This window comes from Cupressus sempervirens, chromosome 6 (genome assembly GCF_028749045.1).
Source record: "Cupressus sempervirens isolate cs-2001-9-10 chromosome 6, ASM2874904v1, whole genome shotgun sequence".
Classification (NCBI taxonomy): Eukaryota; Viridiplantae; Streptophyta; class Pinopsida; order Cupressales; family Cupressaceae; genus Cupressus; species Cupressus sempervirens.
Genome location: NC_143123.1, coordinates 4,009,915 through 4,031,362, shown reverse-complemented (window position 1 = coordinate 4,031,362; position 21,448 = coordinate 4,009,915). Strand labels below are relative to the sequence as shown.

General features: G+C 35.0%; 1 protein-coding gene across 2 annotated transcripts in view; it reads left to right on the top strand.

The window, feature by feature from the left end:
* The first annotated feature begins 327 nt into the window (after window positions 1-327).
* Window positions 328-21,448, top strand: part of LOC149550700 (Amino acid dehydrogenase family protein) — an 83,830-nt gene continuing 62,709 nt past the window's right edge. The window contains exons 1-4 of one of the 2 annotated variants that reach the window (XM_089786264.1): window positions 328-1,967; window positions 2,180-2,512; window positions 3,357-3,630; window positions 3,899-3,985. In XM_089786264.1, coding sequence (XP_089642390.1) covers window positions 1,956-1,967; window positions 2,180-2,512; window positions 3,357-3,630; window positions 3,899-3,985 — 706 coding nt within the window. In that variant the 5' untranslated portion in view covers window positions 328-1,955. The remainder of the gene's footprint in view (window positions 1,968-2,179; window positions 2,513-3,356; window positions 3,631-3,898; window positions 3,986-21,448) is intronic. The other variant, XM_089786265.1, reaches the window with a different exon arrangement.

Here is a 21,448-nt window from a genome sequence, read left to right as displayed (position 1 = left end):
AATTTGAAAAATTTCAACATCATTCAATACTTCAATTAAACATATGAAATTAACTATAACCACTACTAAATATCTTCGCCTCCTATATAAATTTAAGTTTTCCTTATTTTCAAAACCTACCTAACAAACATCCCCCAAACCCCACCCAAAAAAATAAGAAATAAATTTGAAACATGGAAAAACACATTTTGGGGAAGGAGGAAGGCACTCACAACATCAACAAAACAGAGCACCACGTGCTCCAATTAACATAAGGTGCAGGACCCACAGTCGCAGACCCACGATCGATCCCTGGCAGTATCCTCTCATTCCTATTTGCAATAAATCACGCAGACGCTCTAAAGCTATAGGCTATGCCTACGTCATTTCAATTCCAAAACATATAAACACGAAAAATTTCGGATTTATATCAGGAGCAGCTTCATACGAAGGGCAAATCTATATATATTTTAAAGTAGCAGCGGAAAAATAAGGGAAAATTCTCACCTGGGCTTGTTTCACATTGAAAAGAAGAGGACGTACTTAGAAGTAGCTTTAGTGGCGGCATTGACATTCTGCTGTTGAAGAAGATGAAATAGGTAAGACTATTTACAACCTTTCTTGAGAATTTATCGTTTGCTGTATATACGAAGACAGAGTCGATTGATTTTTGGAAAAAAGCAAGGGTTATTTTCTCGCATCTGCTGAGGGTCGATGTATTATTTTTCTGGGTTGATTTTAAGTGATCAGTTTTCCAAACAAGGACATTGGAGGCATTCTAAGGGTTGGAATTTGTGTTTTGCATCACTTGCATAAGTGAGCCCGCAAACCGATTGGTTCGCCTCGCAGTATTTTTGAATAAAAAAGAGCAGGGTTATTGAGTACACAACCAATTGCCCTGCCTTTTCTTCTCCATTTAAAATAAAAAACAGGCAGAGCTATCGAGGCCTCAGACCGATTGTACTGGTTGTTCTGCAACATTTTTGAAGAGCAGTGCATGACTATCGGCTTCGTTGAAATCGCAGCTCTTCGGTGAGAATTGAGTGTTTTTTCGTGCAATTTAGAGGAAATACTTACAAATAAAATTACAGGAGCACATGAGGTCATTGCCGAGAGTTGAGTTTTCTGGTATCTATTGTTTTTCCGTGGTGAGAATTAAATATTGTGGCAGATTTTAAGGAAGGAATTATTATTGGTAACTCTTTAATTCATATTAAGCTCGTTGGTGATATTTGAACAGCTTGCTAAACCTAGGATTTGGAGCAGATAGTTTAGCACTATGCCATATTTTAAGAGGGAGAGAGCTATAGGCAATCTTGAAGGTGTATCTTCGCTCATTGGGTAAGAGTTAAATTTTATGTGTAAGTTGGGAATCGAAGGAGTTGGTTGACTATTTTGCCACATATCAAGTATATTGTCACACATGGTGTGGCTATTTGGTGAGAATTGAGTATTCCGAGGAATTGGAGATTGGAAAGTACCGATTGAAAGAGGCAAATAGTTACAAATAAGGCACATGGTAGTTCTTTAGTGAGAGTTGAGTGTTCTGAGAGACTGGAGATATGGAGCTGGCTGAAGATTCTACCATATCTTGAGAAGAGGATTATAACGGATAATCTGAAGGTGCATCACAGGTCTTTGTTGACAGTGGAATATACTTTGAAATCAGAGTTTCGAAGGAGCTGGTTGATCAATCTGCCAGGTTTCAAGAAGATGATTATACAGCACCTCAAAATTCTATTTTAATTTTTGGTGAGAGTTGAGTATTCTATGAAGCCAGAGAGTTGAAGAAGACAGTCTAGTATTCAGCCAAATTACAAGGAGGAAATGACTATAGATAATATTAGAGATGAATTACGGTTCTTGGTTGAGCACTGAGTTTTCTGTGAAACTAAGACTTAAGGATTTTACAGAATCTGTGGTTTGAAGGATCCATTTGAGTATTCTGCCAGACTACAAGAACTACGTGGCTATAAATGACATTAAAGGTGCATTCTATTTCTTTTGTGAGAATGCAGTATTTTGTCAAATCCAAATTCTGAAGTAAATAGTTATAAATAATATTCTCATGGGCCAGAGTATTCTGTGAGATTTCAAGAAGGAAATGATTTTAAGCAACCTTAAAGTTGCTTTGTAGCTGTTTGGTGAGAATCTTGTATTCTCTGAGATTAAATAGTAAGTTTACTTTCTGTTTTCTAAGGTGGAGGAAGGTACGCTAAGGTTGATTGAGGAGATGAATTCACCCATGGATGAGATGAATCTTCTGCGCCAGGCGCAGAGGCATCATCATCTCATGGTCAGAGAAATGGGGGAGGAGATTGATCTTGAGATGGGGCCAGGGGACGATGATCCCACCTTTACTGCCCCAGCTCTTGTAGGCGGCCTCCCACAGGACCACCCAGATGACCACAAGCAATTGATCATGGGTGACCATGGGGACCTGGCTGTAAAGATTCATCAGCATCATCAGCAGCAGCAGCAAGGGCTTCAGCAGCAGGGCCTCCTTCAGCAGGCACAACGAAAAAAGAAAAAGGTTTCGAATAAATATTTGCAGCTCATAGTGTTTGTAATAACTTATTTGGGTAAAGCTGTATTGTAGTCTGTTTATTAAGTGAGGCTTACTTGGAAAAAAAGCTCAATTTATTTTAGGTTTTCTTGGTTTTTATAGTTCGTAATTAGTTCCTAGTTTTCAATTTGGTCTGCAGCCTACCGGCGTACAATGCCTTGCTGTAATTCAATTGTTGGGAGTAAGATTGAACCATGTCTAGATGAAAACAGAAAAGATGCCTGCTAACTCTTTTAGCAGGTTGTTGTCAGATATTTTGTCCCTACACAGTATAATTAATTATATTAAACTTTCTGTATAGAATTGTATACAATAGTTACACTTTTCAGGATTTAAATGCATTTTAATAATTTCTTGGATATAAATGTATTGATGTCTTTTAATCAAATGTGTTGAAGTGAAAAGGGCTAGGATTTTGGTTTTTAACAGCACACAGGTTATTTATGAATCTTTTGAATCAATCTGCATTGATGTTTTGCAGTCATGTCCAGTGAAAAAGTCAAATATTTGAGGCTTTTGTAGTGCAGAGTTTTTCACAAAATCAGTTCTAGATAAGACCTTTTTGGTTTGTTTTTAATTGTATATGTCACAGCAAAAGAGATCAAAGTTTTAGGCTTTTACAATACATTTTTTTGGTTCAGCTTTTGGGAGCAAATTGTGGTGATTTGATTTAATTGAGAATGTCTTAGTAAAAAATTTCAAGATCATAGCATTTAGCTGTGCACTTTTTTGTAAGAAATGTTATATAAGGCTCTTTTGATGCTTTCGGTTATAAAATTTTAGGCCTAACTTCCTGACACTTCTTCTGCAGGTTGTGAAGAAGTGGAGAGATGAGTGGGCAGATACTTATAAGTGGGCCTATGTGGATGTGTACGAAGGGACTACTAGGATTTTCTGTTCTGTTTGTAAGGAGTATGGGAGAAAGCACAGAAGAAACCCCTATGGTAATGAAGGCAGCCGGAACATGCAGATGAGTGCCTTAGAAGAGCATAATAATAGTCTGCTTCACAAAGAGGCCTTGCGCCTTCAGGCTGCTAGTAAAGATAAATCCATTTCTTCCTTGGAGAGGCCAATTTATGTGAAAGGTCGGTGCCTTTACACTTTGATCCTTTATTTTAAAGAGTGAAGTTCTAGTTACTTCATATGCAAAGATACTAACAATAATTTGCCCTGAAACTGAACAATGTAGAGCAAGTATTGGCTGTGAATGTCATTCATGGCACTTTAAGAAAATTGGACATCTCTGTATTCATTTAAGGAAAATATTATTAAATATATTTTGAGCCAAATTTCTGGTGCTTGTATTGTGCAAAAGGGATGTAGTGTGGTTTATAGTTTAGGTGTAATCCCCAGGTAACCGGGATCACCTGGCCTCCAGTGACCGGTGCGAAGAATTTCTCTGCAGCCGAGCTTTGAACTCAGGCGTCCTAATAAATCCAGGTTAGCCTTTGATTCACATTATTGAAACAACACTATAATAATATTTTCATTCCTTTGAAGCCACCTCATATTTGTACTTTCTTGACATTCTCGTTTCCCTGGAAAGCCTCGTTTCCTTGTTTTTGGGTAAATTTGTGTGCATCATTGGACAAGTGCTCCTCAATGAAGCTAGGACTTAAGTTGACAATAAATTTGCCCAATGTACAAACAATCTGTTGATTCTTGTCATTGCATTAGTGGTTCACTTCAATATCACTTTAAAAATAAAAATCTCAAGCTGCACTAAAATCCAAAATCTCTATTTGAACAGTTTGAATCAGATTTTGGCATTTGTTTCTAGTGGTAACAAGAAATATATGCAATAAATCTCCTTAAATTATAGAAGACAATAGCTAGGACATAGACATGGTTAGGCATATGAAAGGATCAGAGAAATGCCCAACCACATCAAATATGAAACAAAGCTAACAAACCATTTATGAGTGTTTTCCACCCCCACTAGGCCCTTTTAGTCCATAAAACACATTTGAGGCGTCCTTGGACATTTTACATGCCAGACTACAGCCATTCACAAACTTCGGAAGTCTTGCACAGATTTGGGTGGGTCTCACACATACTTTGGATGATTTCATAGACTCAGTCAATGGTTAAATGAACTTATTTATTCAGATTTGAGATCAGTTAGTATGTCTGGTAACTGTGCTATAAATGACACAACCGACTTTTTTGCACATGCCACCATTCTCATAATGCACCATTTTAGGATAGTCAAATTCAAAATTATTTTATTACATATTGAACACTTTTTCATACAGAGGTTATATATATCTTGAAATTGAAAAAGGCGCAAAACTATTCAAAAATCTTAATTATTTGGACTATCCATTCAACTTCAGATAAATATTACCATTATTTAATTTTTTCCGTTTGCAAGTTGAAATCATATTGTTTTTCTGAAGAAACATGTATTCCAGTGGTGAAATATTTTTTTTAAGGTACAACTGTACAATTACAGTGGCATAAGGGAGTGATAAAGGCAATTAAATTCAATAACAGCTGAGGTGATCACTTTGCTTTTTTTTTTTGTGTGGGGAAGTTAAAAATTTTCAGCTACCATTTTTTTTTGTCATGCCAGAATTTTATGGAACAAAATAAAAATATGAACATGGGCATATTATGTTAAGTGTGATTTGACCATGTTCTTCTCTTAACCGTTTTGCTGAAATATTATAGAACATAACACTTTTGTTAGCTATTTCATTTTGGATAGTTTTTAGCAAGAAGATTAGTGACCTATGCCAACTATGAAATTAATAGAATCTCAAGGGCCATAGCTTTCAAATTGCTCTTATATTTTATCCATTTATGAGTCAAGAGTTGTCATTGATCCTCAGTTGTTTGCAAATATGTGAGAGGGAACTAGAGACCTTGTAATATCCCCAAATAGCAAAACTAAGGCACAAGAATTCTGAAATTTTTTTTGCATGTAAAAATCTCAATTTCAGTCCTAGATATTGTGTCAGAATCATATCTGATTTTACCAACTAAAGAAATAGCTTTCAGATTATTTTCTGTTTTTTTAGAAACATACAACAATAACCGTACTATCAGCCCAGAAATGCTCAGTACTGAAATACATCTTCCCTTACATTCTGTGAGATAAAATAGAGGTAGATGCAGATTTTAATACCCAACTTGCCCAGAAGTCTGCTGTCCACAAGCGAAAATAAATTATAGGATTTATACATACCAAACATGCAAAGTTGTCCTTGAAATGATGGCCAAGTTATAACGCCCCAAATGAGGATTTCAAATCGCGGTGCAATTAATTATGAAGGCAAATGCAGCTCCAAATTTATGTGCTCAGGACTGCTGTGGAAGTGGCTAGGTTTTGCTGCTCCAAATGGTGAAAATGTCTTTGAACAATTCAGAAGTATCCGTCTTATAATCATACTCCAATCTTAGGCCAATGCCCTTATCAAATGATGATACAACATACAAGCTCACTGTTCCAAGGATGGTGAACAGGCCTGCCCCAAATCTGAAACTGAAATTAAACCCTAGGCTCCACAAAATCACCCAATTCACCCACTAAGACAAAGCCACCCTTGTTTTACAATGTAGCACTTCAAATCTAGGGTGACTCTAGGTAAATAAGAGCTGAACTCGCCAAATGAAGAAGCCCTAATATCTGATCTTTAAATCTGTTCCAGAATTTTTCTCTTTTCACCAATCAATCAACAATGAAGCATGAATAGGTCCCTGTCCTAACTCAAGCATATAATCAAGCTGAACTGCAGCATGTTGGTTCTCATGGCTATTGCAGTACTATATTTTTTTCACTTGTATGCTAGACTGAACTAAAGGATTTTTGTTCAGGTACGTCACATCCATTCCATAGCATTAGAAGCTTGGACTTAATCAAAAAGAAAATTCTAGCTTCATAACCTTCAAGAGTGTTGGATTTTGAGCCCAAAATATAAGATGATAAACAACAATAAGAAAGAGCCAAAATTGAAACAATAAACACCAGAAATACCCTGAGAAAACTCTTCTCAAATGAAGGGAAAAACCCAGCCACACAACAAAAATATCAGTTTATTGATCATAAATGTTCAAGTGTACAATGCCTTTTGCTAAATGCGATATATATAACTCAAGAGAGACTACACTTACAGTGAAATGTCTCTTGAAATTCTCAACAATACAACTCTGTATTACAAACACAACTCTTTGTATTTCCATGTCTTAATGCATGATGAATGTCACATATCATTATGTTTAGTATTACAATCATCGTAAATGTCCTTTTCAGCTGAAGGTGACTATAATGGAATTAACGCCCAGAGATAAAGATTTCTATTGCAGCTAGAAACTCTAACACTCCCTCTTAGCGAGAAAGAAATGTTTAGCTTAACAGTCACACAAGGCTGCAACCAAAATGTCAATGATAAAATGAAAATTTAATCACCTAAATCCTATAAAATCTCACGGAACCACTTGACATGAAAACCCTGCAAGAAACACAAACAACATTTATCATGAGGTTGTCGTGGAATCTCTCAACATGACACTACGAGAACAATATACTCATTTTTAATAATCAAGGAATCACTCAACATAATAGACTTGCCAAAAATCAAAATCAACTATTATCACGGATTCACTCAACATGATGTTGTCATGGAATCTCTCAACATGACAAGTTAGTAAGATTTACAACCAACATTTTATCACCGATTCTGTCAACGTGATCTATTGTGGAATCTCTCAACATGATATCCAACTCCCATCAGGGATACTCTCAATGTTATGTCATCATGGACTCTCTCAACATGATGTTCACTTTCCAGAGTGAAAGAGTTATCAGATTGTCCTTTCTAACTCATTATGAATAAGAACTCCCAATCAGCAAGAAATGCAATCACACCTAAGACTTGTTTCCATTAAGAGCCTCAAAAACCTACTATACCAAAATATTTACAACATATGTAAGAACGAAGGGGATTCAAAGACTCTTAATCAAGAACTACTTTTATCACCAAGAAGAGGTAGCAAATGTATCCTCCCTCTGAATCGCAAGCTCCCTTTGAATTTAACATCTCCCTTTGAATATGAAATTCTTATCTTGTTGTATCCTGCAACCAAGAGAGAGAAAAAATCAACACATCATATATATATATGCTCAAAGAAAACATCATTTCTAATGCAATCATGCAAGAAATAAACCTAGGATACTTATCTCTAGTTTTTTTCTAAATCAATAAACTTAGGATACTTTATTCAATCTGGTAGTTGACTTTCATCAGGTTGTATGAATGGTTTAGATTGTGTTAAGTTTGTAGCTTCAGTCGGATTGATTCGATCATAAGATACATTGTTGATGATAAATCATAATTTAGATAAATATTCTTATATATATATATAGTATAATAATATATTATATTATAATATATATATATATATATATATATATATATATATATATATATATATATATATATATTATTAATATATTAACTAATGATGATTAACCATAGAGACATGTCTCCTCTCAAATTTATGAGTCTTCATATCTGCATTTGGAACACACCAATAACAATGGCAATGTTATTACATTTTCAGAAAACAATCCTATAAAAATTAACATGGTATTAGAGCGGGACTGCAAATGTGAAAAGTGGAAGACTAAAATATAGGAAGAATCAAGTAGGAAGGAGACTTATTTATCTACTTCAGATTTATATAGTCATTGAATGTCTTGATACAAACACAAACCATTCAAAGCAGACAAGATGACTGGAAAGAGCGAAGACGAGATGTCCTACTGAATAATCAGTAAAGTTGTTTTTAATGTGGGTTGTAAGTTATAATATGGCGCTGAATAATATAAGAGCACACTCTTATTGAAAAGTTCAAGTTTCAAGCAAAAAACATTGCAGTTCGAAGATAAATATTTGTCTCGATAATAGTTCTGAGGTAATATTTTTATGAAGACATTGAATCAGACGAGCGTAGAAGGGAGGATCACAAATATCCTTTCAGTTATAATAATGCATGAGGTTTGATATTAGCAGAGAATAAAACACAGTGGAGCAAGAATTAGGGGATTATATGACAAGGGGAAAGATCAAATCATCGAACAAATTTTGAAGATAACGAAAAAGCACATTAATAGGCAGAACCACCATATCTGCAGAAAGTAGGAAGGTCACATCAGTTGTTTCAGATGGCTTCATTCCTTGTTGGAGCCCATCGCACTCTGCTCACACTCATCTACTAGCAAATATATAAACATAACATTATATTATTGTTCGATGGTATATCGTTTTGAAAGAGGCAATAAAACTAACTTGGGCAACTCATGGATTGATCCATTCTATTTAGAACACAACTTAAGGAGTTACAGATGGAAAGCAATGGATGAACAAAGGGAGAGAGCACGTCAGTCAAGGGGAGAAAGGCCATTCCACATTTCCTGGTCAAGGGGTGTGAGAATTTCTAACAGATTGACATAAGACAAACAAAAACTATTTAATGGGCTGTCGATGATTAAAACAATTTATTAGCAATCAATTGTGTGGGAATTTGGAGTACGAAGCAATTAAGACTACAATAAGAATCAAGAAGCTACAATTGCTAGTCATCCCAATGCTACGAAAAGACACCTTTTACACTAACAAAGCTAATGGAAGAGACATCATTCTTACCAAGGCGAAGTCAGCAATGAACCTAGTATGCAACAAGAGAACTTGAGGACGGAAAAAAGTAATGGAGTAATACCTATCCAATTCAGTCCTTACGCGGGAGAAACAATAAAGAAATATATTACCATGCAGTGAATAATAATTAAAAGGTCAATTAGACTTTGAAAACCAGATCAACGAATAAGGCTCGTAATAATAATATCCGAACAGCAAGTCGAGATCACATTCTATGGGAAGAAACATAACTCATCGTCATGCTCATCTTATGTCATACAATTAGCATCATGCAGTCAGTGCATTACAAGGGTAGAGTCACCAAGTATAAGGGTCATCATCTGACTTTCAGAATGATAGAGTAATGTTCAATAATAACATATAGGGCTAATTCCCGTCAGAAATGAATAACTTGGCCAACATCATTGAATACGAGATCAACAGCCTGCTCATCATTTGTTTACATTAGCACTTTGATCCAATTACAAATAACTAATACATTAACCCACAAGCTTTATGACAAGCATGGTGAGGAAACTTGGCAAGGTCTCGCAAGCATACCAGCAGATGTGACATCAAAGACCAATGTGGTAGGTAAAAACAACATTGATAGAAGATGGGAGGAAAATCAAACAAAGATTTGTAGAGAAAATGAGCTTTAATATATAAGGTGAAAGGACATCTACGTCAAATGAATATGTAACTGCACCACAATTCTCCCTTAACGTGAGGAAATATATAAGAGATCCGAAAATAAATAGTATCATTGATTTAAGAGAATAGATTATTAAATGGAATTGAGGATCAAATATGGAGGAAGCAAAAGAATCAGAATAAACGCCACGCATATATATCAAGATTAATCACGGAAACCATAAGCAATAATTGTAAGGGAAAGATTGAATTGTAAATGTTATATGACCCTGAACTTCTCAGAACAGAGCAACTTTCATATCAAAATCAAGACTTGCATTTAGTTCAACTTGCAGATTGCTATAATGGAAATCATAATTTAAAAAGCGTTCAATGCGGTGGATCGTTGCAATGGGCATAACTATATAACACACATGTAAAGTATGAATTTGGTAAAGCACCATCATTACAAGTTACATGGATGATTGATGTGACACTTTATTGCTATAAGAGAAATACAAGGCGGATAATACATATGATCAAGATTAAAAATTTCATAATAATGTCTTCAACTATCAACGAGTAACTATGGGGACATCACAAAGCTCGACTAAAATGAGGACATGGAATGGTGATTCATGTAGAACGCAAATTACAGTAATATGAACTATACTTAGATATTGGGGTAAAGATAATACTATTATATCTATTAACATATCATACTGGAAATAAATATGAGCAAAATGAAAGAATCCTCCTTCTAAATTAGAGAATTGGGTTGAATACTAAGTTATCCTCTCAAGGTACATTACAAAACGTGTCAGATATTATAAATTGGACTGCTTCAGTGAACACACATGCGCTGATTATATGTTATTAGGCGAAATAATATGAATTATGGTGAGGAAAGATTCAAGAAGGTTGAGGAGGAGGACACTTCAATTCTCAAATTCATTAGGGAAGATTAATATGTTGGATGGTGTTCTTGTTATTACTGAGAATATGGGTATAGAACCAGAGCAGGAACACAAGAACCATCCTGAGAGGATTGAATAGGAATATAATTATGGATTTTCATCTACAAGTGTAAGTGATCTTTTCAAAGCTCTTTGAACTAGGCCAGTTGATGGTTTAAATTGATAGCTCTATGAAATGAAATATGTGGGAATTTTACATTGCGGGGGGGTGGGCAAATAATGACCTTAACCAATGTTTCATTTCCATTGGAAGCATTTTCTGATTTGATGCATATGGACTTTCACTGGAGAAATTAGTATCAAGGATGTTGATGTACAAATAAGTATTTGTTAAGCATTGCACTTATTTATATATTATAGTCTCTTGCTTATATTTATGAATAATAAAAGTCATGTGCCTTGATGTACTCTTGTTCTATTCTTTTGTCTCTAGGGATTCTCTTGCATGAAGAGAAGAATGGTGCATTAGGTATGCTGCCAAGGCATTAGTGCAAGACTCAATATGAGTTTTTTTTTCTTCGGAGGAAAAATATCTTTGATGATTGGGACTATGTGAGATCAGTATTCTTCTATATCAGTATTCTTCTATATTAAGAGGAAGTTTTGACAATTTTTCAAGGCAACACAAGAGCATGGAAGATTGATATTCTGAGGGAGTCTGGAAATACATGTGTATGATGACATGATTTTGATGGGCCTACTCCTGTGTACATCACGAAGAAGCAATGACTTATCACCAGAAAGATGGAAGATCTATATTAGATTTAGAGGGAGCCCAACAGGCATCCTTGGGTGAAGAGAGCCTTTAAGGGAGTAACTCAAGACTAGAATCCCAAGGATCATTGTTTAGTGGGAGAATTTTGAAGTGCAATCCATTGTAAATGATATCTTCTCTATGAAGGAGAAGTTCTCAGTGAAATTCTTTGTAATGCATTCTCCTCTGTGAGAGAGAAGTTGAGGTGAAAGCCCTTGTTCACCCTCTGTTGGTTCATGGTGGTTACTATTTTGCATGTGTGGATTATGTCATGAAAGGTGATGATCTTTCATTGATTAATATTTGGAGGGTTGCTATTGCAAGGTGACAATGTTATCAATAGCTTGATCTGTTATCATGAAAAACTACATTAAGTTGCTGTCCTGAAGTGCTGGTAGTCATGGTAATGAACTTATCATGACCAAACTACATTAACTTGTTGTCTTAGAGTGTTGGAGATCATGATACTCGTGATGATAGAGTTCATGACATGTTGATTACTAGTTATTTGATCGACTTCATTAAGTTGTTGTCCCAGAGTGTCGGAAATCAAATAAATCATATGCTACTAGGACATAACATATTCTTTTGGTAGGCATCAAGGATTTGATGCCAGTGCACATACCGAAATAATATAAGTATGGTGACTATCATATGATTGATATTTCTTGTTGAAACATACATCGGATTATATTGAAATATAACATCTAAGTTGGTGGATATATGTTGATATCCTTAAATATGTCATTCCAAGAATATCATACTGAGATGATATCTATTCATATACTCGAGAGAATAATGTGTTCTATAACAATACTCCTTAGCTAAGAGGGAGTGTCAAGTTTGTAAGTTTAGTCAGATTGACTCGATCATGAGATACATTGTTGATGGTAAATCATAATTTAGATAAATATTCTTCTATATATATTATATTATAATATATATTATGTTATATATATATATGTTTATTTATATTATGAATATATTAACTAATGATGATTAACCATAGAAACATGTCTCCTCTCATATTTATGAGTCTTCAAATCTGCATTTGGAACACACCAATAACAATGGCAATGTTATTACATTTGTAGAAAACGATAAAAATTAACAAATTGAAGCGTATAAATTTAGAAACTTCTCATACTATGACAGGTGTTATTGTTGCCCAGAATCCAGTGACTTCATACGCTCAAATTTGCAAGAAAAATGGTCAATGACTTCACATTAGAATTAAATCCACGCTCAACAAGAAGGAAGCTGGCTCACTGAAACAAAAATTCCTGCCCTAATCAACACAAACCTAACTATCCTCGCCATTGCATTTTTCTTTAATTGTTACCAATCCCTTGGATTGAACCCTATTTGTTCCAATGAACTCGACTTGATCTGAGAATTTTGAAAGTCTATACTCCTATCGACTGCAAAAGATTTGCACTTGCTATAGATCGCTAGGCCAATTTACTAGAAGTTAGATTTAACAAAAATGAGAAGGAATGAATATAGGGCCCATCGTAAACAAGGAAGGCAGGTATAAAATGCACATTCATAAAGAAAGGGGAGTAGATGAAATTCCAGTGTTAATCAACTTGACGTCTTGCTTGTGATTGCCAAGGGAATCGTGATTGATATTCAACCAGATTACTTTCACAGTGGTAAAGGAACCTGACAATAAAGGTAAAACTGCTTCCAATTGCAAACATCATTGCCGAAACACGACATGGACAAATGTTAGCCAAACGAAGCTTAATCATCTCGATCCAGAGAAAACGAAGGTAGACCAGATCGATATAAAAAGATGGCAACCATAAAAGTTGAAGGCAAAGACAACTATCGGCAGTAGAAACCGTAACAAAAAAATCAATTAAAGAGGCATGAACAGTAAATGAAAAACCATGCACATCATATTATTTCTATGGGCACAACAAGTATACAAGGAAGCGACACAAACATCACAATGATGTTCCGTTTTGAAGCTTCCTTGTTACTTCACATCTATTGATTTCATACGTTAGCCACTGCAACATAAAGACGCAGTCATGTAACCCATGCAAATTAAAAAAGAAACAAAATAGCAATCAACACATGGCATCCATGATTATGATTCTTTACTTTGTGAGCCAAACTCATGACACTCCACCCCAAAAATTTACTTGCCATTACAAAGCAGCTATCAACACAAGTCACAACTTAGATTCGATCCAGAAAAAAAGGAAAAATGATCGCAGCAAGAATAAAGAGTGATTGATACAGAGATCCATTGCATGTAAATACACAAGATAATAAAAAGAACCGATGACAATGGAGGCACTTAAAATGTGAACCAATTTGATTATGACGAAGGATGCTAAACCAACGCAGATAAAAGGAATTGCCAGAGAAGCATAAGAACAATGCAAGCCCTGCAACATTGGTGCTTCGGCCATATACAATCAGAAAACAATGGAAGAGAAACTCCTGACATTCTTACAGAAGGAACGACACCTCCAAAATATAACCCGAAAAATGAAATTTAATAATACGAATGGAGCCAAGACAAATATAAGAGCCATGACATCAAAACAAATATAGAATACATAAGAAACATTGCACATGCATACACAATAAAAGAGATGAGAAAGCTCTTCCTTTGACAGATTTCAAACATAGAATGAACTAAGTCAATTGAGATTTGAATAAATTTCTCACAACATCCAGAATACAAGACAAATTCCTTATTGATGTTATCAACTAGGCTCTGATACCATGTTGGATTTGAGCCCAGAATATAAGATGATAAACAACAATAAGAAAGAGCCATGATAAACAACAATAAGAAAGAGCCAAAATTGAAACAGTAAACACCAGAAATACATGGGAAAAACCCAACCACACAACAAAAAATTCATTTTATTGATCATTAATGTTCAAGTGTACAATATCTTTTGCTAGGTGTGAGATATATATAACACAAGAGAGACTCTACACATTACAACGAAAAGTCTCTTGAAATTCTCAACAATATAACTCTTTATTACAAAGTCACTTTTCGTATTTACATGCCTTAATTCATGATGACACATGTCATTATATTTAATAGTAGAATTATCATAAACTTCCTTTTCAGATTTCTATTGCAGCTACAAACTCCAACAAAGAGCATCTTCAACATATGATGCATATCAAAATTCTATCTCTGATGCAGTGTGTTCACCGTGATCATCATTATCCTCTTCGAGAGCTAAATTAGTTTTTTCTCCACTTATACATTTACCAACTTAATTATCCAAATAGAACTACATATTAATATCAACGTTGTCTTTGTAGGCATCAAAATGTGGGAGTATACCAAATAAGGAGTCACATTCTTGTTCTTCAAATTGAAGACTTACTGTCAGTATCATTATTGTCGTAAAAAATGGATCCATCAAGTTTAACGCAAGTACTTATATTATAACCACCATCTACATGGCTATAGCAAGGTGTGAAGCATCCTTCTCATTTTCTTTGGAAATATATCATCAACATAGTCACCAGGAGTAGTGCACCCATTTAAGAGGAACCATCCTGCAGATCCTTTGAAACTGCAGAGATAATATTACGGAAATTAAAAGATGTCGCATAGACACTATGAAACCTCATTTCCATTGCTTACACAAACTTGATCTATTGTTTTAGCTTTTTAGGGTTCAACTCAAGCGGAATAAGGCTTGTGCTAGGATGGGGGGCATCACAAAATCATTCAGTGCATTCTTGTTCACTTAGCCTATGACAATTGGGTATGACAGTCAAAGCATCCATAAATGTTTGACAAAACATAGGGACCAACTCAGCATCTTTCTTTCTGATGCTTGCTAGTTCATGGACAAGAGAGAAATGGTCAACACAAAGTGAAAACCACTCATTGATGGGTGCAGCTAAACTATTCCAAGAAGAAAAATAATGACTGGAAATCTGCATGGTCATTTCTATGCATCTTTAATTAGAAGCTTGGCAAAAATAATCTCATCAATATTGTACTCAACATGCTTGGAGTCTCGGTATGTGTTTCCTTTTGTTAAATTTTTGAACCAGAATAGTATAAAACAGAAGTAATTTCTCAAAAACAGAGAATGGGTTACTGAAAAACATCACATACAAATTTACCCTGGGAAAACTCTCCTTCTCAAGGGAAAACCCAGCCACACCAAAAATTTATCACTTTATTGAATAAAGGAGTCTGAATATTATAATCCTTTTAAACTGAAATTATACTAAATATTCTCCTGAATCATTAAAGCACCTAATCACAACTATATAACATATACTAAGCAACAATGAATCTGCAAACTGAATGCTTTATGGTGACGATTCTAGCATCACTCAGCTGAAGATATTCACAATAACATTAAACATTATAGGCTACAGCAAAGACCCTTGCAATCAGCCCTCCAAAAATTGGAAGCTTAACCTGCAAAATCATATACTTGCATTCACTACCAAAAGTAAGCACTGTCCATAGACCCCAAAAAAAATCTACAGTTCAATAGACGTGTACAGTGAAGGAAAGGAATATGAATGATGCCGAATATTATATAACCATCCCGGAAACAAGAAAATATAATAAGAGTCACCCAAATCACACAATACTGGGCTCCACTTCACTGTCGCCGGAAATAAAAGACACTTCATGTTCTGTTGGTGTGCTGGCATGACTCTTTGGTATTAAAGAACTGTCAGCTATACACATGGGAGTCTCTTCAGATTCAAGGAGGGTGATGTTACTGTCATTTGATTGCCACACCAGCCACGTATACAGCAGTTACCAAAGACTTTTTGGATTTTAACAGCTATGCATCTTTGTTGTTACAAAAAGGAGACACTACCTTTTGTGAGGTTATTCAAATTTTAAAAGTCATTTACACACATGACATTAAGAATACCAACAATATCCAACAACACCCGCAGTCTAGCGGTGAATTGTGGTGACCTCCATGTAGGATGTCTTAAGTTCCACCCTCACCTATATATATGTGTGGCACGACCGATTGAATAGAGTATCCCAGCCAGCAAACAAGTGAAAACTCAGACACTGATTGAGATGACAATCTCCGATGGAAATAATATCACAAGTATGATAGATAGCTCCTGCAGCTACACAACTTCAACACGCTTTAATAAAATTGAGTTCATCAAACCTGGGCAATTGGAAGTGAATCTCATTTGTCATAAACATGGTAACAGATGAGGGGATGTATGGAAGTTTGCTTCTTTGGATTTGCTGACATATTTCTTCATGGCACTAATCTGTGATTCAGATTGCAGGCTAGATTCAAGCAGCTTAATATGATTCTTTATGCTGTCAAATAAGTTCATTTAAAGGTTCGATGATGAGTACGTAGGTGTGCATGGAAATTTAAACAGCATGATTAGGCATGTGAATAACAATATATAATATAATTATATATTCATAAAAGAATACAATAATGAAATAATAATACGAAGTTTTTAATAAATATCAACAACGAATAATAGTATATCAAATATCATCATTGTTGCAACAACACATATATATATATATATAATTAGTACAAATACTATATATTATATAATATAGTATATCATCATATGTTATAATATAAATGCTACATATATTATCATACAATAAATATTATCTGTATCAAAGATATTAAATATATAATTATTTGGTATGTCATCATAATAAAGATTTAAAACATATAACTATATTTTACGAAATACATATATTCGTATATATAACCAGCATAAAATATGTAATATAATAGAAAAGTTAATGTATAAACATGACATTTTGGAGTTCGCGAGTAAAAGTCGCAACCGCAGGGAAGCCATTAATAGCACAATTGCTCAAAGGAAATAGGGGAATAGGAATGCCAGATGGAGTTGGTAATCATCTATTAGTGCTGTCAAAGGAATTAGTGAGTTTTTGCAACCTGTTTAAATTGCTTGAAATTCCTACAAAAGATCATTGAGTGGACCATCATTGTTGATGGAAGAATCACAGCAAAGAAATGTGCTCTCTTCTCGCATGTGGGGTTTATACAGAGACAATAATAATATGGGCAGGATGCAGGGGGCATGACACCCAGTCAAACTTTCCAGAGACCACAAGGAATCATACAGTGGATGTTTTGAATTTGTAACTGTACAAAACAGGTATTATTGGGAGGCTTATTGTCAACCCCAGCAACAATATTCGAAACAAAGAAATGAAACCTAAACGGCAGAGAAATCCAATCAGTACCTTGTAAACATTATAGTCAGCAAGGAGATCTACACAGATAACAGCAGGATATGAACAAGAGGAGGTTGTCATAGCTACTCAGTAGCAGGGACCAAAACAAAGCACAAGGCAGCAGACATACAAATAAAAGTTATGCAGTCAGAAAAAAGCACACACAGCATCCTGATCAGCATTTGATGGAGTTATAGTCAGTGCATACACCATATAGGATAAGGATATAAGATATATTCATTAGACAAAACAACGAATGATCACTTCAATTCCAAACACAGTCAGCACTTCAAAACATTCAACTGGTAGTCTTACTTTCCAGTCAGGGATTAATACAAATTTACAGTCAGCCATGTACTATACAGAGAGATCCTATAATGTCTACAGTCAGGAATTAGAGAGCGATCAACAAGGAGGAACCAAAAAATACCATTCCCATATTTGGCGAAGAATATTGAGGAGATATCATTTACTGTCGATAGTTCCAGATTGATACCTATAAGTATCTTGCATTCATTGTGTCAAGTATTTAATGAGGTTGGTTAAAAGAAATCTCTCCTAAAGGCAATTACATTATCGTCATCTCAGTATAAAGAATTGAGATAAGAGATTCATATCAGAAATATTGTTGATAATAAAATTGTTGCAGACCAGTCTTCAAAAGTATTAAATATTTGCATTAATCAAAGTCCAAATTCATTGTATTAAGGATATTGATACCTTATACAGTTATGATATTCAGTAAAACATTTATCACATAAAGGGAGATTTTCTTGCAAGCTATTGATTGAGACAAGTCTCTTACCAGTTGGATTGTAATTTAAAGAAATAGTCCAAACCTTTAGTAATCTTTTAAGAGGGACGTTATAATTAATCAAGCAAGTTCATTAAGCAATCAGCTTGACTTTGAGGAATTGTGTTGCAGGAGTTGGAAGGATGAAGACCCTTTCATGCTCTAGGGCAGGAGGCCCTTTGATGCTTTAGGCAAGCTAATTCCGAAAGATTGGTCTGATTATTATCTTTAATTTCTGATGTTTGATACGTCATTGTCATCTTAAAGTAAGCATTATTGTTTAAGGTAAAGAAATCAGGAATATCCTGAAAGGATCTTTACATGGATTTGGTCAATTTTTTTTTGGCCCTGGCTTTGTTTTGGGTTTGCTCATACAACAGCATATAAAAAATATACACATATTTCACTTTCATTTAATCCAAATGCTCAAAATATCACCAAAATGTTTATATTTGTAATTGAAAATCAGAAAAATTCTCTCCTAAATAGATAAATTAAAAGCATATCTATATTTAGTATTCCTATATTAAATATCTTTCCTGAATAAACGGAAACACCTATACTGCGATAGTCTAAAATTTTAAATGTATCGAGTACTTTGTATAAAATCTGCCTAAGCTCGAAAGAGAGAAAGTTTCATATAAAAGTATCGAATACTTAGTACACATTGCATATGGTAAGGAATGACATCTTTCTGAGACTATTTGGTGTTAGCATTATTACATTTTGTTATTCTATGTCTTGCAAATGATATCTTCGTTTGCCTCGCACAGTTTTTGGCCAGTCTCCTAAGGGAGTAAACATTTTGGCACTTTCTTAGAACAATAATGACTCCCCACCCCACTCACCCCAACAATTCCCAATGTTCACATGCATAAACCCCCTAAGTTCACAAGGAATGTATCAAAGGATCTTGAGCGAGATTTTAAGATGTAAAACTATATGGTTGACAAGTGGTCAAATTGATAAAGATTATTGGCTAAGTTCATATCTTGTCATGTTATGGGAATAGCCATTAACTGTTTCTCGAAGCTGGAAGATGAACTCATAGAATCTAGGAGGACTTTAAACTCTTGAGGGGCGATAATGAAATTGTGGAATTTTTTTTATAACACCAAGCAAGGGAAACATCTAAATGCACGAACTTACGATTGTAGGCTCAAGGAATTATTGGGTAAGATTGAGAACTGACCAGCTTGTTGATGTAAATAAATATTCACTAATTACACTTTACATTGGTTTACGTAGGATAATGCAGTTTCATATTAGTTGTCATGTAGATGAAGGAGTTTACATTTCATGTTAGTACATGGTGTAGGAAAATCCACTTGAGAGTAAGTTGTATCTCATACCTTGTTGTGTGTGAGATACACCTTTAGTGCTCTTATCACATTTTATCCTCTCATTATTGCACATGTTGCATGCACTTTGTTGTACAATGAAAGATGATCCACCACCAGTGGACGTGATTACACGTTGTCTAGTTGATTAGTGTTGCCTATATAATCAGGCACATCTACTTTGTATTCTTTGATTTGTATCCCTTTATCATTTAATCAACTGAATCAATCATCTGATCATATCATTTTGTCTCTCTTATTTGTGCTATCAATTGAGCTTCTAGATATTGACATTTTTATTCTTTGCCTTAGGCAAATTCTTCCATGGAATCAGAGCCATATGTGTGTCATTGCAGAGCCATTAGAAAGCTATTTGCTTCAACTTTTCAAGGGTCACAATTCAAATTGGGATGTGCAATAGTTATTGGGAGTCTCTAGAGTAAGATCTGACCTCGTCATTGCATAGGGATGGCCGTTTTGATGAGTTTGTTAATAAATTTTCCTACATTGGGGAAAAGCCAAATTCGGTGCAATTCGAGCTTGTACAAACCGCTCTGCAAATTTGGAGTGCTTTGGGCCAGATCTAACACTACCATCATGATAAAAAAGTCCAAAAATCCAAAAATTGATTGTTCATTCGTGAAAATCGGATAATGTCTCTCGTAGCTTGAAAAATCTCCCCTCTATTCTGTCAGACAGATGCTACAGATTGGTAATTAGTTTTTATTCTTTTGGCTTTTCCTTTTCTTTTTTGGTTTTAAAAAATTGGAAAAAATTAAATCAAAATTTATTTTTTAAAGTTTCTCTTTTGTAACTAAAAAGTGTTTTTTTAGACCAGATTGGGTGTGGGGAGGGGGGGAGGTGGGCTTTCTATTTGTTTCGTTAAATTAGAAAAAGGTTTTTAAATTGCAGTTGTAATGTACCACTGTGCAGTACCATCTACGCACTGATACTGTGCAGTACCACTTGCACATTGCTAGTAGTGCTGTGTTACTGCCTGTGTAGTCATAGGGATACAATGGGTAGGTCCTGAGATTTTGTGTGCTAGTTTATCCACTAGCAATGACTCAATCATTGTTGCCCTCCCAACCATAAATATTAAACGCTTATTGTTCCCCTTCAGCACTGATGTTCTTAAGAATGCAAATTTTGTGTATAGGTGTTTTGTTATTGAGAGAGGAAGACACATTCTTCCTTTATACCCATCAGAGGTGCCCCTTCACAAAGAGATGCCACTCATCCAAGTTGGCCCCAGTAATTAATTATATATATATATACACCTGTGAATGAGTGTTTTGGGGTTTTAATCCTTCTTCTTCCTTGCCTAATGTGATTTGTTCGGAAAATCCTAGATAAGGGTGGTGAAAATGTAATTTTGTTGGGTCTTTAAAGGGGAACCCTAGACCTTTTGTGCACGATTCATTGGCCGCAATTCAAAGGCTGATCTTACTGCATTTTGAGGAAGTCGTCTTGTGGATGACACAAATAATGTGGTGGAAGTTGAAGCTGCTATCGTGGCAATCAGAGCATCCA